The sequence below is a fragment of the Bemisia tabaci genome, chromosome 2 (genome assembly GCF_918797505.1).
Source record: "Bemisia tabaci chromosome 2, PGI_BMITA_v3".
NCBI classification, from domain to species: domain Eukaryota; kingdom Metazoa; phylum Arthropoda; class Insecta; order Hemiptera; family Aleyrodidae; genus Bemisia; species Bemisia tabaci.
The window spans coordinates 56,162,175-56,182,070 of NC_092794.1; the positions used below are offsets into that span (position 1 = coordinate 56,162,175).

Here is a 19,896-nt window from a genome sequence, read left to right on the forward strand (position 1 = left end):
CGCCATTTTAGATTTTAGTGACGCCATCAAATGAACTTCTAGAGGGTCTACGAGATGCGGATGCGACCACCGTTATTTTATTTGCTTCTCACTAAGTACTCACTTGTTGTTTCTCTTTCTTCATTCTTCATGTTATTATCATAGAAGAATAATAGAATAGTTATCAAATTAGTTCGGATTTGTTTTTTACGGTTGCAGTATGAAGATAAAAGATTCTGTGAATCAGGTAAATATTTTGTCTTTAAGGAACTGTGTGTGGCTTGTCCTGCATTTTAAGGTAATATATTCCAAGGTCCACCAAGTATCCATTGCAAATCCCTCGTATTGAAAGAATCCCTATAAGTTCTTGCAGACACTAATTTCATTATGTACTCTATGTTCTTGTTATATTTGATGGTATTTCTGCACGAAACATTGGACGTGTTTATCCTGAAAGGAACAATGTGCAAAGGACTTAAATCCAAAGGAATCATGTTGCACTCAAACCCACCGTAGAAAGTTCCTTTTGATTTAAGTAATTTTTATATCGTTCCTATCAGCATTAATGAGGTCAAAATTTAGTAGTGATGCCTTTCTAATTTACCCTTCAAGCACGTTCCATTCCTTCAAAATTTCAAGGCTTACACCAGTGACGGAAATCCAACAAAAAATAGGGCATTTAGCGGTTGGCTTTCACCGTAAATTATTTAGTAATTTCACAATTCCATAATTTTTCCGCTCACAATGAAACTGACAAAGTCATATATTATCACTAACAATCCTCAGTAGATGAAGCTGGGTGTCAATGGCTCATTTGTTCAAACGTCAATTTGAGCAGCTGGGCCTGAACTATATTGGCTGAGTTGACTGTAAAGCTGCGTTATCGAAGTAAACTGTTTAGGACCGTTGGGCAACGGAATTACCCAATTCCAAATGCTTGGCGTTGTTCGTCTCCGTTTGTATTGCCCGATGTCCTGGACTATTTACCTAACGGATGTCAACAAGTCATCCGTCTCAGGAGGTAGTTGAGAGCATTGAGTTAACCTCTAAATGTAATGTGCACTCAAAACACAACAGTTTTTAGTCAACAGAGAAAACCGACAATGCGTTTGCCGACGGGTAAGTCAATGGTCATGTGATACCCGTTAGCGTTGAGCACCCAACGCAAACGGAAGGTTTACTTCGATAACGCACCTTAAGTTGAAATAAGGATGTTGACTGTGTTATTGGGTTACTGATTAATGATTTGCACTGTTGAGGAACTACAGATGGCTCAACCCTGCTGTGTTGAAAAAAGCTCAACTTGCATACAGCTTGAGTTTAGAATATAATATTTGTTGCTTTAAGTCGAATTTAGAGGTTAGGTTTCTCAACTTGCAGTCGACTGTAAACCAACAAGATTTGGGCCCATAATTGAAATTTTGTGTTTCTCAACGGTATATAGATAACAAAGGTGAAATGGAGTGGTATTCTTGGTCCACCATGTCCTATCGCTGCTTTGTCATGCCGATGTTGGGTGGAATTGACAATGAACTGAAGTCTAGAGCTCGGGCATCGCATGTTGAGACTAACGTCAAAGTATTGTATATGTCACCATTCACCAGTGGTGCCACCTGACTGCATGTATTAACCTGTCGAGTGGTGTGAATTCAGAGCTAATCGTAGATTGACATTTGTCTCAACGTATGATGAGCAAACTCTAATTCAGATGGTCCAAATTTTCGTCTAGCTTTTCTTCTGTTTTTGTCAAATGAAAAATTGGATCATGTGATACTGATTCAAAAACACATCCATGAGATGAAAAGTCAAACCGAAATTTGAAAGTGCCATCACGGTTAACTTACCGTTTAACTTTTCATTCAATCGGCACTGCCAATTAGATAGAAAGGCTGAAGGAAGTCTTCCAATCGACATTAGCGGAAGCTGTACCTTCGCTAACCGGAAGTTGCAGAAGTTTAGCAGAATTCCGTTCAACAATATTGGATGTACTTGGACCAAATGTTGTTAAGGTCAACTTTCCATCTAACTTTTTGTCAGATGAAAAGTTTGACTGTCTGAATTGGGCTTAAAGACTTCTATCGATTTTTCCATAATGTATCAGCAATTTTATTGGCTGTAAGACATTAGCCTGTATCACACTATCAAAATACTCCATCAAAATATCAAGGTCAAGTGTTGTGATTGATCCGAGTCATCGAATAAGCCAATCACGACACCTGACCTTGATATTTTGATGGCTAGCTTTGATAGTGTGACACAGGCTATAGTCTAGTGAAATGTTTCACTATTGCCATCTATGTCCAGTCAACATACACAATATTTCAATAATCTGCCCACAGAATTGAAGAGGTCACACCAAAAGTATTATCAAGGAGCTTAAGTTAACAACTTCGAGTATGATTCAACTCAAGAAAAAAAATTAATGTCATTGGAGGTACTTCAAGTTCAGAATATACCTGTTTAGCCTCTATAAGAAAGCATCTTTCCTAAAAACTAAGAGGGACCTAGAGGAACTTTTGGACCCTCTCTCAACAAGAGTTTTCTTCTGTGATCCTCTCCCCCTCTGCGCAGAACTATGTGTGGTTTTAGACTTCTTTTTCAGATGTCACATTTTGGCCCTTTGTTTTAATTACATTAATTAATTAAAGTATTGACAACGCAAGTTCACTTACCAGACTATGGAGTAGTAACTGACTCAATTAGACTTCAGCGTCAGTATTTCAGTTCGTGATTTTTTCATGTATCAAAAACGAATAACAGTATCTAATATAACAAATCTATTTAAAATGTATTTAATTGGCTTGAAAAGCTCCCGGCCTCCTAGCGCACAAAAAAAATTTGACCCTTTAAGAGAATTACTTGTTAATTTTTTTGGTTATTATTTCAGTCGAACATCTCCCCCATCCACTTGTAATTATTCACACGTATTGATGATTGTTCTACTTCTTTCTTATCCCACAGGATGTGCAAGCACAGAGCCAATGGTAACAGGTCATCGTAACCCAAAAAAAAATCCTGAGCAAAATCAAGAAGTCTAGAAATCTTGTTTCTCCTTATCCAGAAAGTTAGTGAGTCATGTCTAGCATTAATGAAGTAACACCAGAGGAACTTCCTCATTCAATGGCTACAGCAGCCAATGAATTTGTTGCCTCTAACCCATCTGTATTCTACCAAGATGAACCTGATGTAATTGATGTGGAGGAGCAGCTGGAGGAGGCTCCAAGTGAACCTGTCCCACATGTTCTCAATCCGTTTTCTTGTAATTTTGAGGAGTAAGTACCATTATGTGTTTTAAACCGAAAGTAACGAAAAAACGAAACAAACAGGAAATCGAGATAACAAACTGTGAGCTAAATAATGACCCCAAGAAAGCCGGAACTGAAAAACTCAAAATCACACAAATAAAATCGCCGACTCGTTTCGGTGGCGACTTCGGTGCCACTTCGTGGCCGACAGGAAGCCCCTGTTGGCCATTTTATTTGTATCAGTTTGAGTTTTTTACTTCAGGCTCTCTTCAGGTCACCATTATGTATGTTCGAGAGCTCCAGAGACATATTCATATTGCTTTTTTGATCAGCCCCTTTCCTTAGGAGGCCGCATATAGTTTACATTTTGATTGAGGGGCAGTAAAGAAGCTTTTAACAAAGTGTCGTCAAAAGCATAATTTTGAAGAGCCTTTGAAATAGATCCTTACAATGAGGCATCACAACCATTTATCTCTACATCAAGCAAAAAACACCGAAGAAAAACATGTGTTGGTTTTGCACATTTTAAGGTTGGTTAGTATACACCTTAAATCCCGTAAGAATTATAGATTTTTTCAATTATTTTATATAAGTACACTGATCTTTGAAAAAAAAAATTTAATTTCTTTGTTAATGAATTGATCACAAATTTTGAATAAATGTACAAAATTGAAGCTGAAAATTTAGGGATCAAAATAAAGTCAACTCTTTTAGTTTCAGCACTTTTTTATTTTAAGTATAAAATTGGAAAATTTCTGTTCGGTCTGAAGACTGAGAGGTAGGCCTGTAATGACAGAAAATTGTCTCTCGATCAATAAAATTGAGCTTTCTTACAAACCCATGACTGATTTCCAAAATCTTAAGCTTCTTTTAAAGTCGAGAGTATACCTGATGCGTCTCTCTTTACTGATGTCATTTATCTTAGTTGCTTCAGGAGGTATGAAGTAGTGGAACACACTCTCTGGATAATCCTCGTAAATACACCTGACACTCTTTGTTTCCAATTCTAAAGAAAACCGTGTGCATTACAAAGCTGCCCCAAGACATTTGACTCCATGATAGAACATGCATGTGCAAGCCTGTTGTATTGGAGCTTTCTCTATTAATGTTTTTTCCTTCTTCTAATATAGGCTCATTGCTCTCCATCAAGAAGCACCAACTGACACAACCCCGATGAGCAAACCAAGTTTCAACAATCTTCAACATGAAACATCAACAGACCAAGCTCCAGATAACAATGCACTATGCAAACGTCAATACCAAAAGCGTGAGCATTTATTTCCTTGGAAGTTTTTTTCTTTTTAATCCATAGAACCTTATTAATACAAATGTATGTAATATTACAAGGCATATGACGGGTATCACGTACGAAGGGCTTAGGACATTATTGCGATTTTGAAAATTACGCATTTACTATTGAAAATTACTCTTTTTGAATAAATAAATTTTAATTCTACAAAAGAGCTCAATACATAATTGAACTTTGAACAAAAATATTGATGCAAAAAAATAAAGTCTACGGATCAGTTATTTTACAAAGTATACCCCAATTTCTCTCAAAATTACTCTTATCATTATTCAAACTGATTGTACTAGACGCACGGGTCGTAAGACAGTATGTTGTAGTTTTTTAGCCAACAAGTGTTGAAAATTCAGCATAAAGTCTCAGCATTAGTTGCCCAAGTCTTGGGCTGGTTTTCACAACCTCTCCGAGCTTGGTAGCAGGAAATTCAGGAGGCTGCGCTGCACTGAGGTTTGGCCCAACAAGCCCGAAACGCGTCTGCTGTTGCCTTCCTGAATGGTCGTAACTAGTGTTGCACCAAACAGCATATCCCTTTGAGGGAAAATTGTGCTCATATGAGCCCATTGAGATTGTCAGCTTAATGCTGAATTTTTAATGCACATTGGCTAAAAAAACTCCAACAAATTGTCTTATCATTATTGTTCTGAAAATTGCACTCAAGTCCTTTATTCAAGATACTTTTTGCAGATGATGACTTTATCCTTGATATTATATTGAAAGACGTTAGTCAGGAATTTTGAATGCAAACCTACTTGACTTTTCAGCTAATAGATTTTCTTCTGATGAATTACAAGCTGTGATCATATATGATGGAGTCATGCAGAAGGATACTTAGGGCCAAAATTCAAACTGTCCAATACAGTGGAAATCTGGTTTGATGTAAAAAATATGGACTTTCAGTTTTCAATGCTGCACACTTTCCAATACTGTCAAGATTATTTGATCCAAATTTTAAGCCATAATTAGCATTATTAATGATGCGTTGACTATAAAAGTGGGTTTTGATTGGTAGCACTAGGTCTGAGTGTTTCCTGCAAATTAAAAATGATATTTTTAACCGCTTAAATAAATGGTTTTGTAGGGTGCCAAGAGCGCTGGGAGACTTTAACAGCAGTGCCTTAGGCCCAATCCCCATTTTTTTGTTGCTCAATTTATAGAATTTATGAATGTCCTTTGCGCAAATCAATACAGAATTAACACCTTTAAGCTATGATATGGTTATAAGGGTACCGCAAAATAAGGTTTTCTGCAAATTTGTATCTAGGAGTTTGGCGAAAAAAATTATTTCCCTCCTAAATAAGAGCCAATTTTGGTTTTATTAGATGTTTTATTTTTACAAACGAGTAAACATTTTGACGTAACTATCAATGTTTAGTCAGAAAAAGGCAACAAATGGGGCGTATAATGAAATACAGGGGAAAATACCCAGGAATAATATCCTATTTTGCAGCGTGTCGCGCATTCCGCAATGCTCATATATCAACTCTTGACATGGCGGCTTTTCGCACCCTAAGCAGTCACTTTGTATGGTTAATCATATATTTAGAAATTTATTTTGAGCAACCTGGAATATTTGAGTCAGTCAGTCCGACGTTTTACATCTACTGCAATTGAATTCTGCCAATTCTTGGGAAATATTAGTTTTTAGTTGTTATTGCAAGAATATTTACCAACTTTGAAGGAGGGGGGGATCTGTTCGGAATTAAGTTAATGCCCAAAAAGTTTACCCTTTTTTAGACTCCGATAGAAGATCAGCATTTGTCAATTCAGCATTAAAAGTAAATGAAAGGCTTGAGATGGCCGATCTGCCATCGCAGTCCAAAAATGCGTAAACTTCTTTTGCGTTGACACTAATGGAACCTACACTGAGTAATTTTATCCTATTCCAATATTTTCTCTCTTTACCAAGGCAGAAATTACAAATAACAAATTCTCACTTAGACTGGAAATATCTAGAATACAGTGTTAGAGACTAAAATAGAAATCTAAGTTGGGTAAGACTGTGGTATTCATGGTGTTATGGTTTTTTGGTATTATGGTAATTAATCATTTGCATTAATATTGCCTCGCCTCTGCAGATTTTTCTGAGATGGTCAACAAAAATCCAGTGAACCACTCTGTGATGCATGTTGTGTATGAGAGGTTGCGTGTCAACTACTAGGATTAGGCCGCCCTTCAATTTGTATTATTTCCACAGCTGAAAATGAGACTGTGACGGCTGTAAATGGCTTGCCTTAAATGTATTAAAATTTTTGCCATGTTTCACTCATTTTATCTGCAATAAAGTGACTCATATATCCATTTGTCGTAATATGTAGCAAATGTAACAGCTAACAAAACGTGCCTTAGCATGAATTAGAGGAATAGATGGAAAAAGTACCTTTCAAACTTAAATTGCAGTAAAAACCATTGCTGTACTGAATTGCATGCTCCATGTAAGAGAACTCATAATTTGCTCATTTTGATGGTTTTCAGCAGATTAAATAAGACTTTTTCTCGTTTTTATCTTTGTCGGTTTGTAGAAGTGAATCTTCTGGAAAATGGAAAGTAACACATTCTCATTTTGTCTTTACGATGTATTCTCCTCTCTGTTCATAGCTTTAAATAGCTCCTACCTCACCTTATCTTAACTTATCTCTTTGTTTCAGCAATCTCTAAAAAGAAACAAAGAATTCAGCGGCTAATGTTGAACGCTGCTGCAGCAAAATTTCAGCTAGATTTACTTAAAAAGGAGGGTCCATCATTTCATCATCAAACATTCTTAAGGAGGGAAGCTGCCAATGAATCAAGGGAACTTACATTTGCAAATCTCTTGAAGACTGAGTTGATATGTTTGCATAACCCAAATATTTTCAATTGTAAAAAATTGTTGAATAGTGTAGTTCAGTTAGAGCCGCTGACTTTTGATGCAATGGTGAAAAATCGTGCTAGTGCGGATTCTCTTAATTATTTCTTGGTATGGAATAAACAATCAAGAATGTCGAAGCTAGGCACTCATAAACATAACAAACCAATCACAAAGGTGACCGTCCCTGTAGAAACACAAAATACCAACAAACCAATCACAAAGGTGACCGTCCCTGTAGAAACACAAATTACCGTAGCTAAGGACATGAAAACCCACATTCAAGCAAAATTAAGTCTACTTGTCCAAGGACAGCGGTATGTTGGTGCAAATTTACCATGTTATATCAATAGTAAAGAATTGAAAGAAGAAGGTAGAAGTGTTACCCCTGAAGAGAGAACTCAGGTCTCGGAAAATCTGAATAGTGTCTCAAAAGAGTCGAAGGTACTCTTGAAAGATCTCAAGTTTGAAAAAGTAGTAAAGGTCGGCAACCGAATCATTCCTACATCTGAAATACTTGCGCAGCTGCATATGAAGGAGCAAAACATTCAAAACGCACCTCTCAGCCCCTTTTCAGATTCGAATGACATTTCTTCATCGAACAATTCAGCTTCTTGTGGTCAAAGTGATGGGGGAAATTCAAACAATGAAGTGCCACGATTAAGAATCAGGAAAGATTTGTTTGCATCATTTTCGCCATCAAAGGGTAACCCACAATTTAGCTTTCCTCACGTCATTTATGACTCAAATAATGTTGCGGGACATGTGACTGGAACAAGGGAAAATTCCTCACCAGCAATGACTTTGAAACTTTGCCCCCTCATAAATCAGTTGAAAAGCAAGCTTTCAGGGCAGGCCTCATCACTTACAGCAAACAAAGTGATCAGCAACCATGATGCCGTATTGAATAGTAAGTTCCCAGCCTCTGTAAGTAATAATCTAAGTTCTTCTAAAGAAAATCAACCAAAACAATTTCAGAGTTCAAATATTCAGCCCAGCTCAAAGACTGGACCTTGGAGAATATCGGTAGATGCAGAGGATTCAGAGAGCACAGCATCTGAACCCATCGTTAACAACTCTGGGAAACGACCTGAGATTTTGAATAACAGGCGAAAATCCTCAAACAAAACGAGTCCACATGAACTTGCAGATGGAAAAAGTGCAGAAAAAGATAGCCCAGCATCAGCAAGTATCAGGAGTAGAAGTGGTTCTGTGGCTTCTGAAAAATCTAAATGTAATGAATCGAAGTCAGCAGAGGTTGAAGAAGTCAGTTTTTCAAAATCTTCTGATGTTCCAGATCTTGGCATATCCAATTCATCAGATGTTGGTAATGATGGTGAATCAGGAACAAAGAATGAAGAACGCAGCCCAGCATCACCGAAAAGAAGGAGTAGGAGTGGGAGTGGCTCTATGACTTCCAAAGACTGTGAAAATGGATCAAATTCGATGGAAGTTGAAGAAACTAGTATGTCAAGGTCTTCAGATACTCCAAACATTGTCAAATCAAAATCACCAGTTCTTCAAAACACTGACACATCAGAATCACATAATGAGAAAGAGTTGAAGGAATCAGGGCCTCAAACGACAAATGCCCAAAGGAGTATGTCTACGGAAAATCAAGTGATAAGCTCTAAAGTAAATCCATGTAAAAGATCTAAATCTTCAGATGATGTAGATAATGTTACTTCATGGAAAAGGTCAAAACCCTCTGAAGCAGAAAAAATCTCAACTGCAATTTTTGATATCACCAGCAGCAGTCTTCCCAAATCTGTCATGGAGGATGTTTTATCTGTTGATGGAACATTCGATTTAGAGATCAGTAAGGAAGGTGTTACACCGTGGAGGAATATCAGAACCTTATCAGGAAAAGAAGTGCAGAAACGGTGTGGTTCTCTAATACAACAAGTTTTTGGCCCTGAGAATGTAACTGATACTTTTGATATGAATGCAAATATGTTTTCCTCAGTTGTCACTTCCAATTTCAAATCCACCAGTGAAGGCCTTTCCAGTAGCCTAGACAGTGTTTCCACTGGAAAGCTTAATCAAAGGTATCAAAAGCTGGAAGCCTCATTTATTCGTCTCCAAGTGGAACTATTTGATGTTGTAAAAAATGTTCCTGTGTGCGAAATGTTCGGAGAATATCATTTAGATGGAAATCTCGATTCAGAGACATCAGATGATGAAATTGTAAAAAATAAATCAGCAGATCTCAAAGTTATCAATGTCTCCAAAAGGGCAGCAAAGAAAATTTCGTGCTCACCTAAGAAACGAAGAAAATCTAGCAAAATCCCTGCTGGAGCTTCAATTCAAGGAGATGACTGTAGTGTTGCTCTTCATAATTTGCAAGAAGAAAAAAATTACACACTGAAAAATTTAACCTTATCTTCAAGGAAAAGTTGGAATTCCACAAGTGCTGTTGAAACTAGCGGTAATTCTGGGATTGAACCACTTCCTGTTCTGAGGCACTTAGGAAAACCTGTGGTAGATGAAAAACTCAGTGTCAAAGAACCATTCATCAAAGTTTTACGACTAAACTATGAGGAAGTGAAGGATGGAATATCTGTTTTTGATCTTGGAAGAATTCCCTCTACTACAAGTTGTTCAATCTCAGGCAGTAAGTATCTTTTGCTTCCTAATATCCGCGTGCCAAGTTGTTAGGTTCAGGTATTATTGACTGCAAATGTCGAAAGTCAGTGCATATGAAGCAATTTTTTGGGCAGAGCTATTTTTGTTAAAGTGGGAAGTAGAGTTTTCGATGAAAATCCCTTCATAGAATCCCCTTGCCTCAAAGAACGAGGTGCAAGCTTGAGCTTTATTTTTGGGAAAATATGAGGCTTATCGTTCACCATAATTTGCCTATTTGGAGCTTAGAATAGCACATAAAAACTTCAAAACAATTCTCAAAACTATGTTCCTCACTGCCTTCTTCAAACTGTCATATCAGCAGTCAGGTTTGAAATTTTTGGAAAGAACTATACGCTCGATTTTATGTTAAACATTCTTCTTTACAGTTCTTTTGAAGTCTTAGTCTCTTGTTTTCAGCCATTGAGGTTACTTTTCCCCGAAAAAATTGCTGCTTCAGAAATTTTAAGATCTGCAGTCATTTCACTCTCATTACGATATTCCTTTCTTCCCTTTAAAGTAAGTTTCATTGCAACTATAAAGGAGGGAAGGCTCAAAATATTTTTTACAGTTTTCAGAAGCTGTTACAGAAAGCTGTATGGTGATTTGGAAAATATTTTAAAATCAGGACTCTGGTTCATTGATAAAAGCATATATTCGCTTAAGAAACTAATGACATTTATTTTGCTTGCGATATGATCCAGGATAAGTAGTTCTTAATTGCAAAATGTTGTCCAGTTTCAATATATCAGTACATAACAATACAACCTCTAATGGGAGGAGGTTAAGTAGCCTTGGCAATTGATGCATACCCAACTTTTGAATCAAACATGCGTAGTGAATGGTGATGCACTGGCCCTTTGTTTTCTATGAGCCTGAAAGCAAATTATGCATCATACATTATAGACAAAATGTGCACATTTTCTGTACTATCCAATATGTATTGTAAAAATATTTACCTACCACGCACCATATAATAATGATTGGTGCTTCTCCAGGAAAATGCAGTTCGCCAGGGACTATTGCCATTACAAATAAAGGTGCATATTTTGCAGATTCCACTCTTGGGGGATACCCATTCATTATTTATAACCAAAACCAAGCACAAGAGAATGTATGAGAATTCCTTATAAAAAATTTAAGGACAATTGAATCTTTGTCTGCCTTGATAATGGACCAGTTGCAGAATTGTGTTTTGATAGTCCAAGCACACAAATGAGCAAAAATATTAGCCCATTGATAAACATAGTGTTTGAAATCTTACAATTTGGTAGTGGATACCTTGGTTTCTTCTACCTTGGTTTCATTTTTGTTTAACATTGAGCAACCCGTGGAAATGTTTTCTATCACTGACGGATATAACCAAGGTGAAGGTGACTATAGTATGCACTACTGCGGTGGATGACGTTAGGGGTTGAAAATCTCTTAAGCTTCCCAAGAAATGCTAGTTCAGCACCTTCCAAGAAAAGTTATGACCCTTATCTTTTTTCAAAACATTCTAGAAACCCCCCAAAAATACCTGGATGTCCAAGCCCTTTTCCACGGTCGCAAAGAAACTTGGAATGACAAGACATCCTGGAACACTTTAGCATGGACACTGCAAAAAATTTTGAAAACCTCTCAAAAATATTGAAACACATCTTTCACCATCTGCCAAATTGCTAATTACCACTGAAGCTCGCCACCAAAGAACTCGATTTAATTCAATCGTTTCTGTAAAAAAATTCTGCACGATTTGACAAAATGGGCGAGGGACACACATCATGATTTTGCAAGAATATAATGACAATTTTTCTTTTTGGCGGCTCTCTAAAATCTTGCTCGATCTGAAAGATTGCAAACCCCTGGATGACGTGACGCCGTGTTTTTTCCGATTACCAATATCTCCCTTAATATTAGGCATAGAAACCAAGCATTTGCACAGATCTCATTATTAAATGCTAATCTATAGACATGAACCACCAAAACACGATTCCTTCTGTAATTCTTGCAACTGGCCCATTCTGCATAGTACATAATTAACGTAAAGAAAATTTTCATCTTTCTCAAATCGCTTCTGTTGGACATGGACAGACAGACCTTCATGTAGTATTTCGGTCAATATCAGGCTCTGTTAGCTCAGAAATTGACTGATTCTTTAGTACACACGAAGTTTTTTTTTTTTTTTCATGCGCATACTAACCTTGAACCCACCATTACTTTTTCGTTTCAGATAGGCGGAAACAAGGCAAACCTCGCAAATATGATTTCAACATAAACAAGTAAGTAATCCTTTTTGCTCTGAAGTTGTAATTAAAGACCAAGTACTTAATTTTGACTAGATCAGAGGTAAAGGGGCTTGAAGTTTTCATTTTATTCATCTGCCAATCGAGATTTAAAGCTGCGTTAAGAAGATTTTTTTTCTAGGCTGTGCTGTTTTGAGAGAAGAGAGTAAGTCAGTAAGTAGTCAGTTGAGGGAGAGTAAGCTGAAGTTCTCGCATATATCAGTTTTTTTGAAATAGTGAATGGACTATATGACAATGTATGAATTGAAACACCACACAACATATTTTCTCATCAACTTTTTATGAAGAAGACGAACCACACAATGGGAAGTTTGAGAATGAATATCTTCAGATGATTACAATATTAACTATATATTCTTTAAATATTAACATTGGTCTCATGGCAAAAATATGAACGACACTATTTGACCAATCCAACTTTCATTTGATATATTTTATTAAATACTTGTTAATGCCTCGTTCAGGAATTGGTTTCCCAACGTCCTGTTGTGGGGATTGTTTTCTATGTAAGATTTTTAAGAGAAAACGTGTGAATTTCTCTAATTTAAACCTTTTGTTCCTTAAATGTGATGCAGGCATTGGATAACGTGACCAGGTAAGAAATTCCAGCAGCTCATTGCCTGTTGCTTGTCAAAATTTCACATATAGTACGAAGGATGTGTACAAAATTTCCTAAGTCATCTTACAAGTGAGCGCTAAGTATTTTCGGAGTTTCGCGGTTTTAACACCCCACTCGATAAATAAGGAAAGTCAATATGAGTCAAGAGGGGCACTGAATCAAATTTTTGTGCTTTTTATGATGTCATAGTCTTCTCAGAGTGATGGACTGCAGCCAAGTTGAGAAGTAATGAGACTTTAAGGAGGGAAATAAAGTGAAACCTGATTTACCCAATGACCAATTATGCTACTGAACTGGTTAAAAGCATGACATTTTAAGAATGTGCAGCAATTTTTTTTTTTTTTTTTTTTTTCTCAATATGTTCAGTTTTAATGCCTCTTGGCTCCTGTAAGCTCAAATATGAAATTCATTCAAGAAGTGATCTTTGAGTAACTTCTGGCACATAAGGGACAAAAGTCGGAGGATACCTGACTAAGAAAAGAGATGAAATTTGACGCAATATAACCTACCCTCCTACTCCCAACCTACTCTCGTAATTATGAGGGGGGTGGGACGGGTAAATGAGAAATGTTTTGTTTGTTTTTCCTAAACAAAGTGGATGAGAGAGGGATTGTCAATGTGATGCGGTTTTAAGGAGGAAGGATCCAAAACCAAAATTTCAGGATAATCTCTTAAACTCTTTTGACTGAAAATCTTCTCAAGTGTCACCTCAGTACATTGAACTCCCTTTTAAGGTACTCTCGAGGAAACTTCCAAGTTAAGGAGAGTGTTTCAAGGAGCATCTTTAAATTCCAGCATGCCTCTTTGAAACAGGCCTTCAATATGTGCAAAGTTATCCATCCCAGACGCTCCTCAGCAGTCTTTTTGGCGGTGCAACAGCTATTATCCAAGATATTCCTTCATCTGTAAAAAATTGATAATCTGCATCTTTATCGTTTGTTTCAGAACTAAAGGAGTCAAAAGTACATCCCAGCTGGTGTCCGATCTGCATTTTATGGTGCGTAATCCAAAAAAAAGAATCAAGTGAGCTACATGATAAACATTTTTACAAAAGACTGTCACATTATTCTAATAAGTTCATCCGCGACCTCGTGATCAAGAAAAGCCTCTTTCTATTGCCCACAAGGTGCCTTTTTCATACCATTATACATTTTAAGCCCATAAAACATTCCATCATTTTGTTTAAGAACCAATCTGTCATCATAAATTTTCGCCTTCATGTAGGTTTCAAATGCAAATTCTGTTAAGTAATCCAGAGCTTTTAAATGGAGCTGTCTCCTCAGGATTTGACTAATTCTTCTGATGCTAGGACTCCTTTGAAGAGTTTTGATGCCTCAATAGGGACTAAGCTCTGCAGTTTTTGACATCACCAAAAACGTGTTTTAGCCCGTTCTTTGATTGGTTCCTGCAAGTTTTATTCTTAATTATCTCCTCAAACTTTTTCTGGGATGAGATGATCCTACAAAGCAGTACTTCTTTCAAGTTAGGTAATTTTTTAATCGGCAAATTTTTGAAAAATTATTTTTTAAAGTTCTCTCTAGTTTCAGTGTAGTTAGGGCTTATTTTTTAAGTTTGGCCGTTGGTTCTTGAATGACTTGCTGATAGTTTTGTGTATTGTTATACTTTTTTAAAAGATCCCTGTATGTATGAAGATAAATTTTCTATCATATTGAAGTTACCTTCCTTGAATGTAATCGGACTTGTGATTAGAGCTCCAATTTTCTGAGAGAAAATGTTTCTCATCTTTTTGTCAACACTTAAAACCACATCTTCCATAATCTAAAAATGTTTGTCTAGAAGCCTCCGAATGAATGCCTCCTTAAATTTTTGAGATTGAGATGCATTGGCAAAAAGTCATAGTAAATTTTCTCTAGAAAGATATGGTCCCTTTTCACAGATCCGGTCACAAGTCAAACTGAGACTTTCAGAGAGGAAGTGCAACATCTAAGTCCAGTTCAGACTGCAAGCTGATAAAGTTTCTCTTTAAAGTCCCTTTTCTTTTTGATGATGTGACAGTTGGACTACATTAAGCAGAAAGGAACCAAGCCACATCAGCTATTGTCAAATTAAATTGGGCATTTTAATTTCTTATATGAAAACGGTTTTGAGCGGATTTTTGAGCAAAATCATCTGCATAGTGCGAAGCAAATTCCTTGAAATTTTCAAAGGGATCTGCATAATCGTTCTCTTTTAAAAAATTAAAGTGCCCAGTTAACTTTGGCAATAGCTGATATGGCTTGGTTCCTCTCTGCTAAACGCGGTCCAGTCAGAGGCAGGGGCGCAAATTGTTCTCGACCAAATTGCAGACGTGCCCTAATATTGTGGAGGCTGAGTGGTCTTTTTTAAAGCAGGCTAAATTAGCGCGTTGTATTAACCTTATTTTTGCAAAAACCTTGCACATCACCGAAAATTGTGGAGATCTAGAACAATATGCACCCCTCGTTAGAAGGTAAAAATTTCAATCAGAGATCATTTAAGTTCTCACATACCTTAACTTTTAGGGCTGGGTATGTTCATATTGCCCTTTATAGTCTGTGCAAATCAATTAGACCGAGTAAAAATTTGGGCATTTTTGGGTGAGCCGAGAATTGCAATGTCGGATCCCGGCGAGGAGCCGCTGGGTCAGCGCTGAACTCACCGGGGTATTGTTCCCATTGTGTCCACGCCGGGCCTTTACCTGGCGGCCAGACCCTTGTCATTAAGGCCCTCTGGCTACTGGTGGACCAAAAATTGCACACCAATTTTTATATCATCTGTGAATTCTTCCTTCATTTCAAGGGATTCGGATTCATCTTGCAATCCTGATGAAAAATATATATAATTATAGGTAAATATAATGGTAAATTATTGTATTACAGAACTCGCGAATTCCTTCAGCGCTTTCCAAAAACTCCAAAAAAGTTCTGTAATACAGTAACTTACCATTAAACTTACCCACAATTGTATATATTTTTCATCAGGATTGCAAGCTGAATCCGAATCTGTTGAAATGAAGGAAAAATTCACAACTGATAAAAAAATTGGTGTGCAATTTTTGGTCCACCAGTAGCCAGAGGGCCTTAATGACAAGGGTCCGGCCGCCAGGTAAAGACCCGACGTGGACACAATAGGAACAATACCCCGGTGAGCTCTGCGCTGACCCAGCGGCTCCTCGCCGGGATCCGACGTTGTAATTCTCGGCTCGCCCGAAAATCCCCGAATTTTTACTCGGTCTAATCGGTTTGCACAGACTATAGAGTGGGTAGAACGATACATATGCATGTGCTGAAAATGTTAATTCTAAGTTTAATAAAATTTTCCAGTGCTGAAGAGAGGGTCGGAATGTGGAAAAAGGCAGCCTTTGCAAAACATGAAATTGTGCATCCTTAATTGACGCTAGGCTTTAAGGTCAATTAGTGTCTCAAAATGAAGCCCTGTGGGGTTAATTGGGACAGTGGATTGCCTAGAATGAATGGTTCAAATGCGCTGGTCACAAAATCGTGTTTTGATGCTTACTTCTTGTAGATCACCTAAAAATAATACATTCTATCCAAACAACAACTTTCTACGTTCAATATTAGTCGAGATATCACAGGTTGAAAAGTAGGGTTTTTGACGGCATCCACTATGGTAGTGACACCCTTGGTTTCTTCCACCTTGCTTTCGTTATTTAGTGTGTCGCCTATTTGCACTGGTTACTCAAAGTAAACTCGGATGAAAGCAAGGTGGAAGAAACCAAGGGTGTCCCTACCGTGGTGGATGACGAAACTGACTTTTTCAAAGCGCGATATTTCAGTTAATATTGGATGTAGAAAGTTGTTGTTCGGATGGATCGTAATATTTTTAGGTGATCTACCAGAAGCAAGCATTAAAACACGATTCCGTCACCAGCGCAACTGACCCAGTCATCCCCTTTATTATTGAGAGCTTGGCTGGAGCAAAAATATATATCTGCCAACACCAAAGGTATCCATTTTCAGTTAAGTTTAGTACAGGTATCATCTTTGCTCCTTCTAAGCGTATTTTTTCATACCTCTTAAGTGTGCTTTTCATTTGGCTTACTTTTTGTTTTCCAGCTAGGGGCGAGCTGCTAAATTCCTTTGTTCATTCTGCCTTGTTATCTAATGGAATCTGTTCATGGTCAAAACCTGAGGATTACTCAGGTTAAGTTTAAAGAAGATAATGAGCTCATAATTTGGAGCAATAATTCAAGACTTATTCTTAACAAACTGCTTTTGCACAATGGGCTGTCAGACAGGGTACGAATGAAACTTCTCTTAGGTATGTTTCCTGATAAAAAACCTCATGCAGAACTATTGAACACTTCCAAAATTCACTCATTAGTTAAAAATTAACGGTCATTTTTTACGTCAAGATCAATCAATTTAAAATTCCCACTTGCGAAAAAACCAAAATTCATGCAAGTAAATTGCCCATCAAATACAATCGAATCAATTGAGCAAATAATCAGTGTTTGACTCAACAGGACTTCTCCCTTCTCTCATTTGCAAAACTTTTGTATCACTTCAAAAAAATGCTGAGTTCAGGAAATATTATTCCAGATTACAGAGCATACAGAAGGTAGTGCTGTGCTTGATTTGACTGAAGTAGACTTCGGTTTTTTTGAGTAGGAGCTTCGAATTGATGAACAAAGAAAATGCTTTATTTTTATTTATTAGTTGAACCAGAAACTTTTATTTGTATCTACTGCATTTTATTTGAAATTTTGATCCTGAGCCATGTATTGTGGCGCTTAATTTTGTATCCTGTCTACCAGACCATTACAAAGAATTTTCTGTGTTGATACATTGTGCCTATGCACACATATAATTATCGTGATAAATCAATATGATGTAACACACTGTAAGTTTTCCAGGAGTATTGAATTCAACTTCTTTTAGTTTTAAGGCTTCCTCACTATTAGAATAGTGTTTCTTCCTCGTTGTCCCAGTTTGCAGAATCTTTTTAATACTATTACGTTTATAGCCACCTGACTCTACTTTTACTTTTTTGGATTTTTTTTTTTTTTTTTTTTTTTTTTTTTTTTTTTTTAATTTAAGAAAACATTGGAAATCATTTTAGGTAAAACTGATGTTAACGAGTTACTGTGAGTTTGAACTGTAATATTGTTTATAAAGTGATACAATTTTAATATGACTTGATGATATCAAATTTTTGTACCTCATTGTTGAGTTTTGACAACAATTTAAAGACTCTGCTGTGAGACAATGTGATATTTTCTATTTACATTGAGGATGTCAGTTGTGGTGACCAGCGGTTTTTGGGTTAATATTTTGCATTTTTGAACCATCATCCGCTATGCATTGGTAGAGATTGGAAAATTTTGCTGTTATTTTTGCTGATTTCGCCGTTATTTTTGTAGCACTTTTTGCGATTGACAGCTTAAAATGAAGCTTTTGATTTAACAAGCCATCAATGAAGCTTTTGATTTAACAAGCTATCGCTCAGTCTCTCTTTCTGGTCCTATTTTACAGAAGCGCTTTAAGACTTTTCATGTTTTCTTGATTAAAAAATATCTGTTGCTAACTTTTTAAAAGCACTGTCTATAAATGGACGTATTTCTGTCAAACGGAACTATGTGCATTACGACATGAGCCCTGAGACCCATAAGAATGTATGCATAACAGGGCTCACGTCAGAATGCACATAGTTCCGTTTGGTAGATATACGTCCAAATATGTGTCAGTCTACATTTTCACATGATCATATGATAAAATCATTTGGAGTTATGTTTATGCCCTGGTTGCCACCATTTCTTCCATCAGTATTTTGATGCCATTGGCAAACATTGATAGCTTATAGCCAATGACGACCAATGTTTTAAAAAAACTCTGCAATTTCTTTATTTTGAAAAAAAGCGCGGCAAATTTCAAGTTATATGCGTATATACGTATATGTATATTTCACGATAATGTACGGATTCCGTGTTAAATCCGGAAAATGGCTGATTTTGCGTTATTTTGCTTTATATTTTTGTGATCAGGGGGTTATGATCAGTGCTTCTGTCTGGTTTTTAGATTCGAAAGCACATTTTAAAAATTTTGCGGTGGATCACGGTGTCGGAATGTTCCAATCTCGATGCATTAGATTTGCAATAGAGGAGGTACTAAAATGAATTTTTCAGGATTACAATGTGATTAAAATCCGAACAATCCTGACTATGGCAAAAGGAACTCAAAAATTGATCCAGCAACGGTAACATCTGCTGCTCATGTGCATTGGGTGCCGTTAAATAAAGTACAGTTTTCACTTGGCCAGATTCACAGAATCGTTTTTATCAGTCTTCAAATGTTTTAAGAAATGTTTGACCCAAGTACATCAAGAATCCATCCACTTATGAATAGGAAGGTGTGCATTAATAGTTATTGAAAAATTGTATTTTTAAAGTCATCAAATGAAATACCTTTTCTATTTCTAATCACCTGATCAATTGGTAAAAATGAGAAATTATGATTCAGAAGAAATGAAGGAAAGAATATTAGACAAAAATTATGGACTGGTAAATTTTAAAAGAAAAAAGGTTGTTTTCCACAAATTTGTTCTCTTTATTTTTTTCAACTGTAACATTATTCAGTTATGTTTTTTACTAAACGATTTGTTTTATTGTAAATATGTTATATACCAAAAATGTATTTAATAGTGTAATTTATTTTTATATGAAGGTGTAAAATAAAAATGAAATTTCAGTTACAATAATGGAGAAAATTTCCTGTTATCCCGCAAGTAAGAAATTAAAGGGGAAGGATTGGAAGTTCCCCTACATTTTTAGCACTCTCTGTAAGACCTCAATGGGTAAGCTGCTGAGGAGCAGAACAGTGGAAATAGCAAGGAAACCCGTCAAGTTTAATTGCAAGCTTTGACCGTAGAATCCTCTGTTTAAGGGGCTACTTATAAGAGTGTCTAACTTATAAATTTACACTGTGAAAGAACTCCGATGGGAAAACCTAGGATGGATCTGTTGGGTTGGCGTATGCCCCCCCCCCCTCCCTCTAAGAGCA

General features: G+C 36.7%; 1 protein-coding gene across 5 annotated transcripts; it reads left to right on the plus strand.

The window, feature by feature from the left end:
• The first annotated feature begins 87 nt into the window (after positions 1-87).
• LOC109034196 (uncharacterized) lies at positions 88-19,594 on the plus strand. Of its 5 annotated transcripts, none has more exons than XR_002009121.2 (7): positions 88-226; positions 2,941-3,251; positions 4,355-4,491; positions 7,176-9,986; positions 12,207-12,255; positions 13,844-14,024; positions 16,954-19,594. XR_002009121.2 is itself a non-coding variant. In XM_019047205.2 (7 exons), the coding sequence occupies exons 2-7, from the start codon at positions 3,055-3,057 to the stop codon at positions 16,955-16,957; spliced, it is 3,276 nt and encodes a 1,091-aa protein (XP_018902750.2). In that variant the 5' UTR covers positions 88-226; positions 2,941-3,054; the 3' UTR covers positions 16,958-19,594. The 5 variants fall into 5 exon arrangements, 2 of the variants coding, with proteins under 2 accessions (XP_018902750.2, XP_018902751.2); XM_019047205.2 differs by having other exon boundaries at positions 13,844-13,921; XM_019047206.2 differs by having other exon boundaries at positions 13,844-13,895.
• Positions 19,595-19,896: the final 302 nt, after the last annotated feature.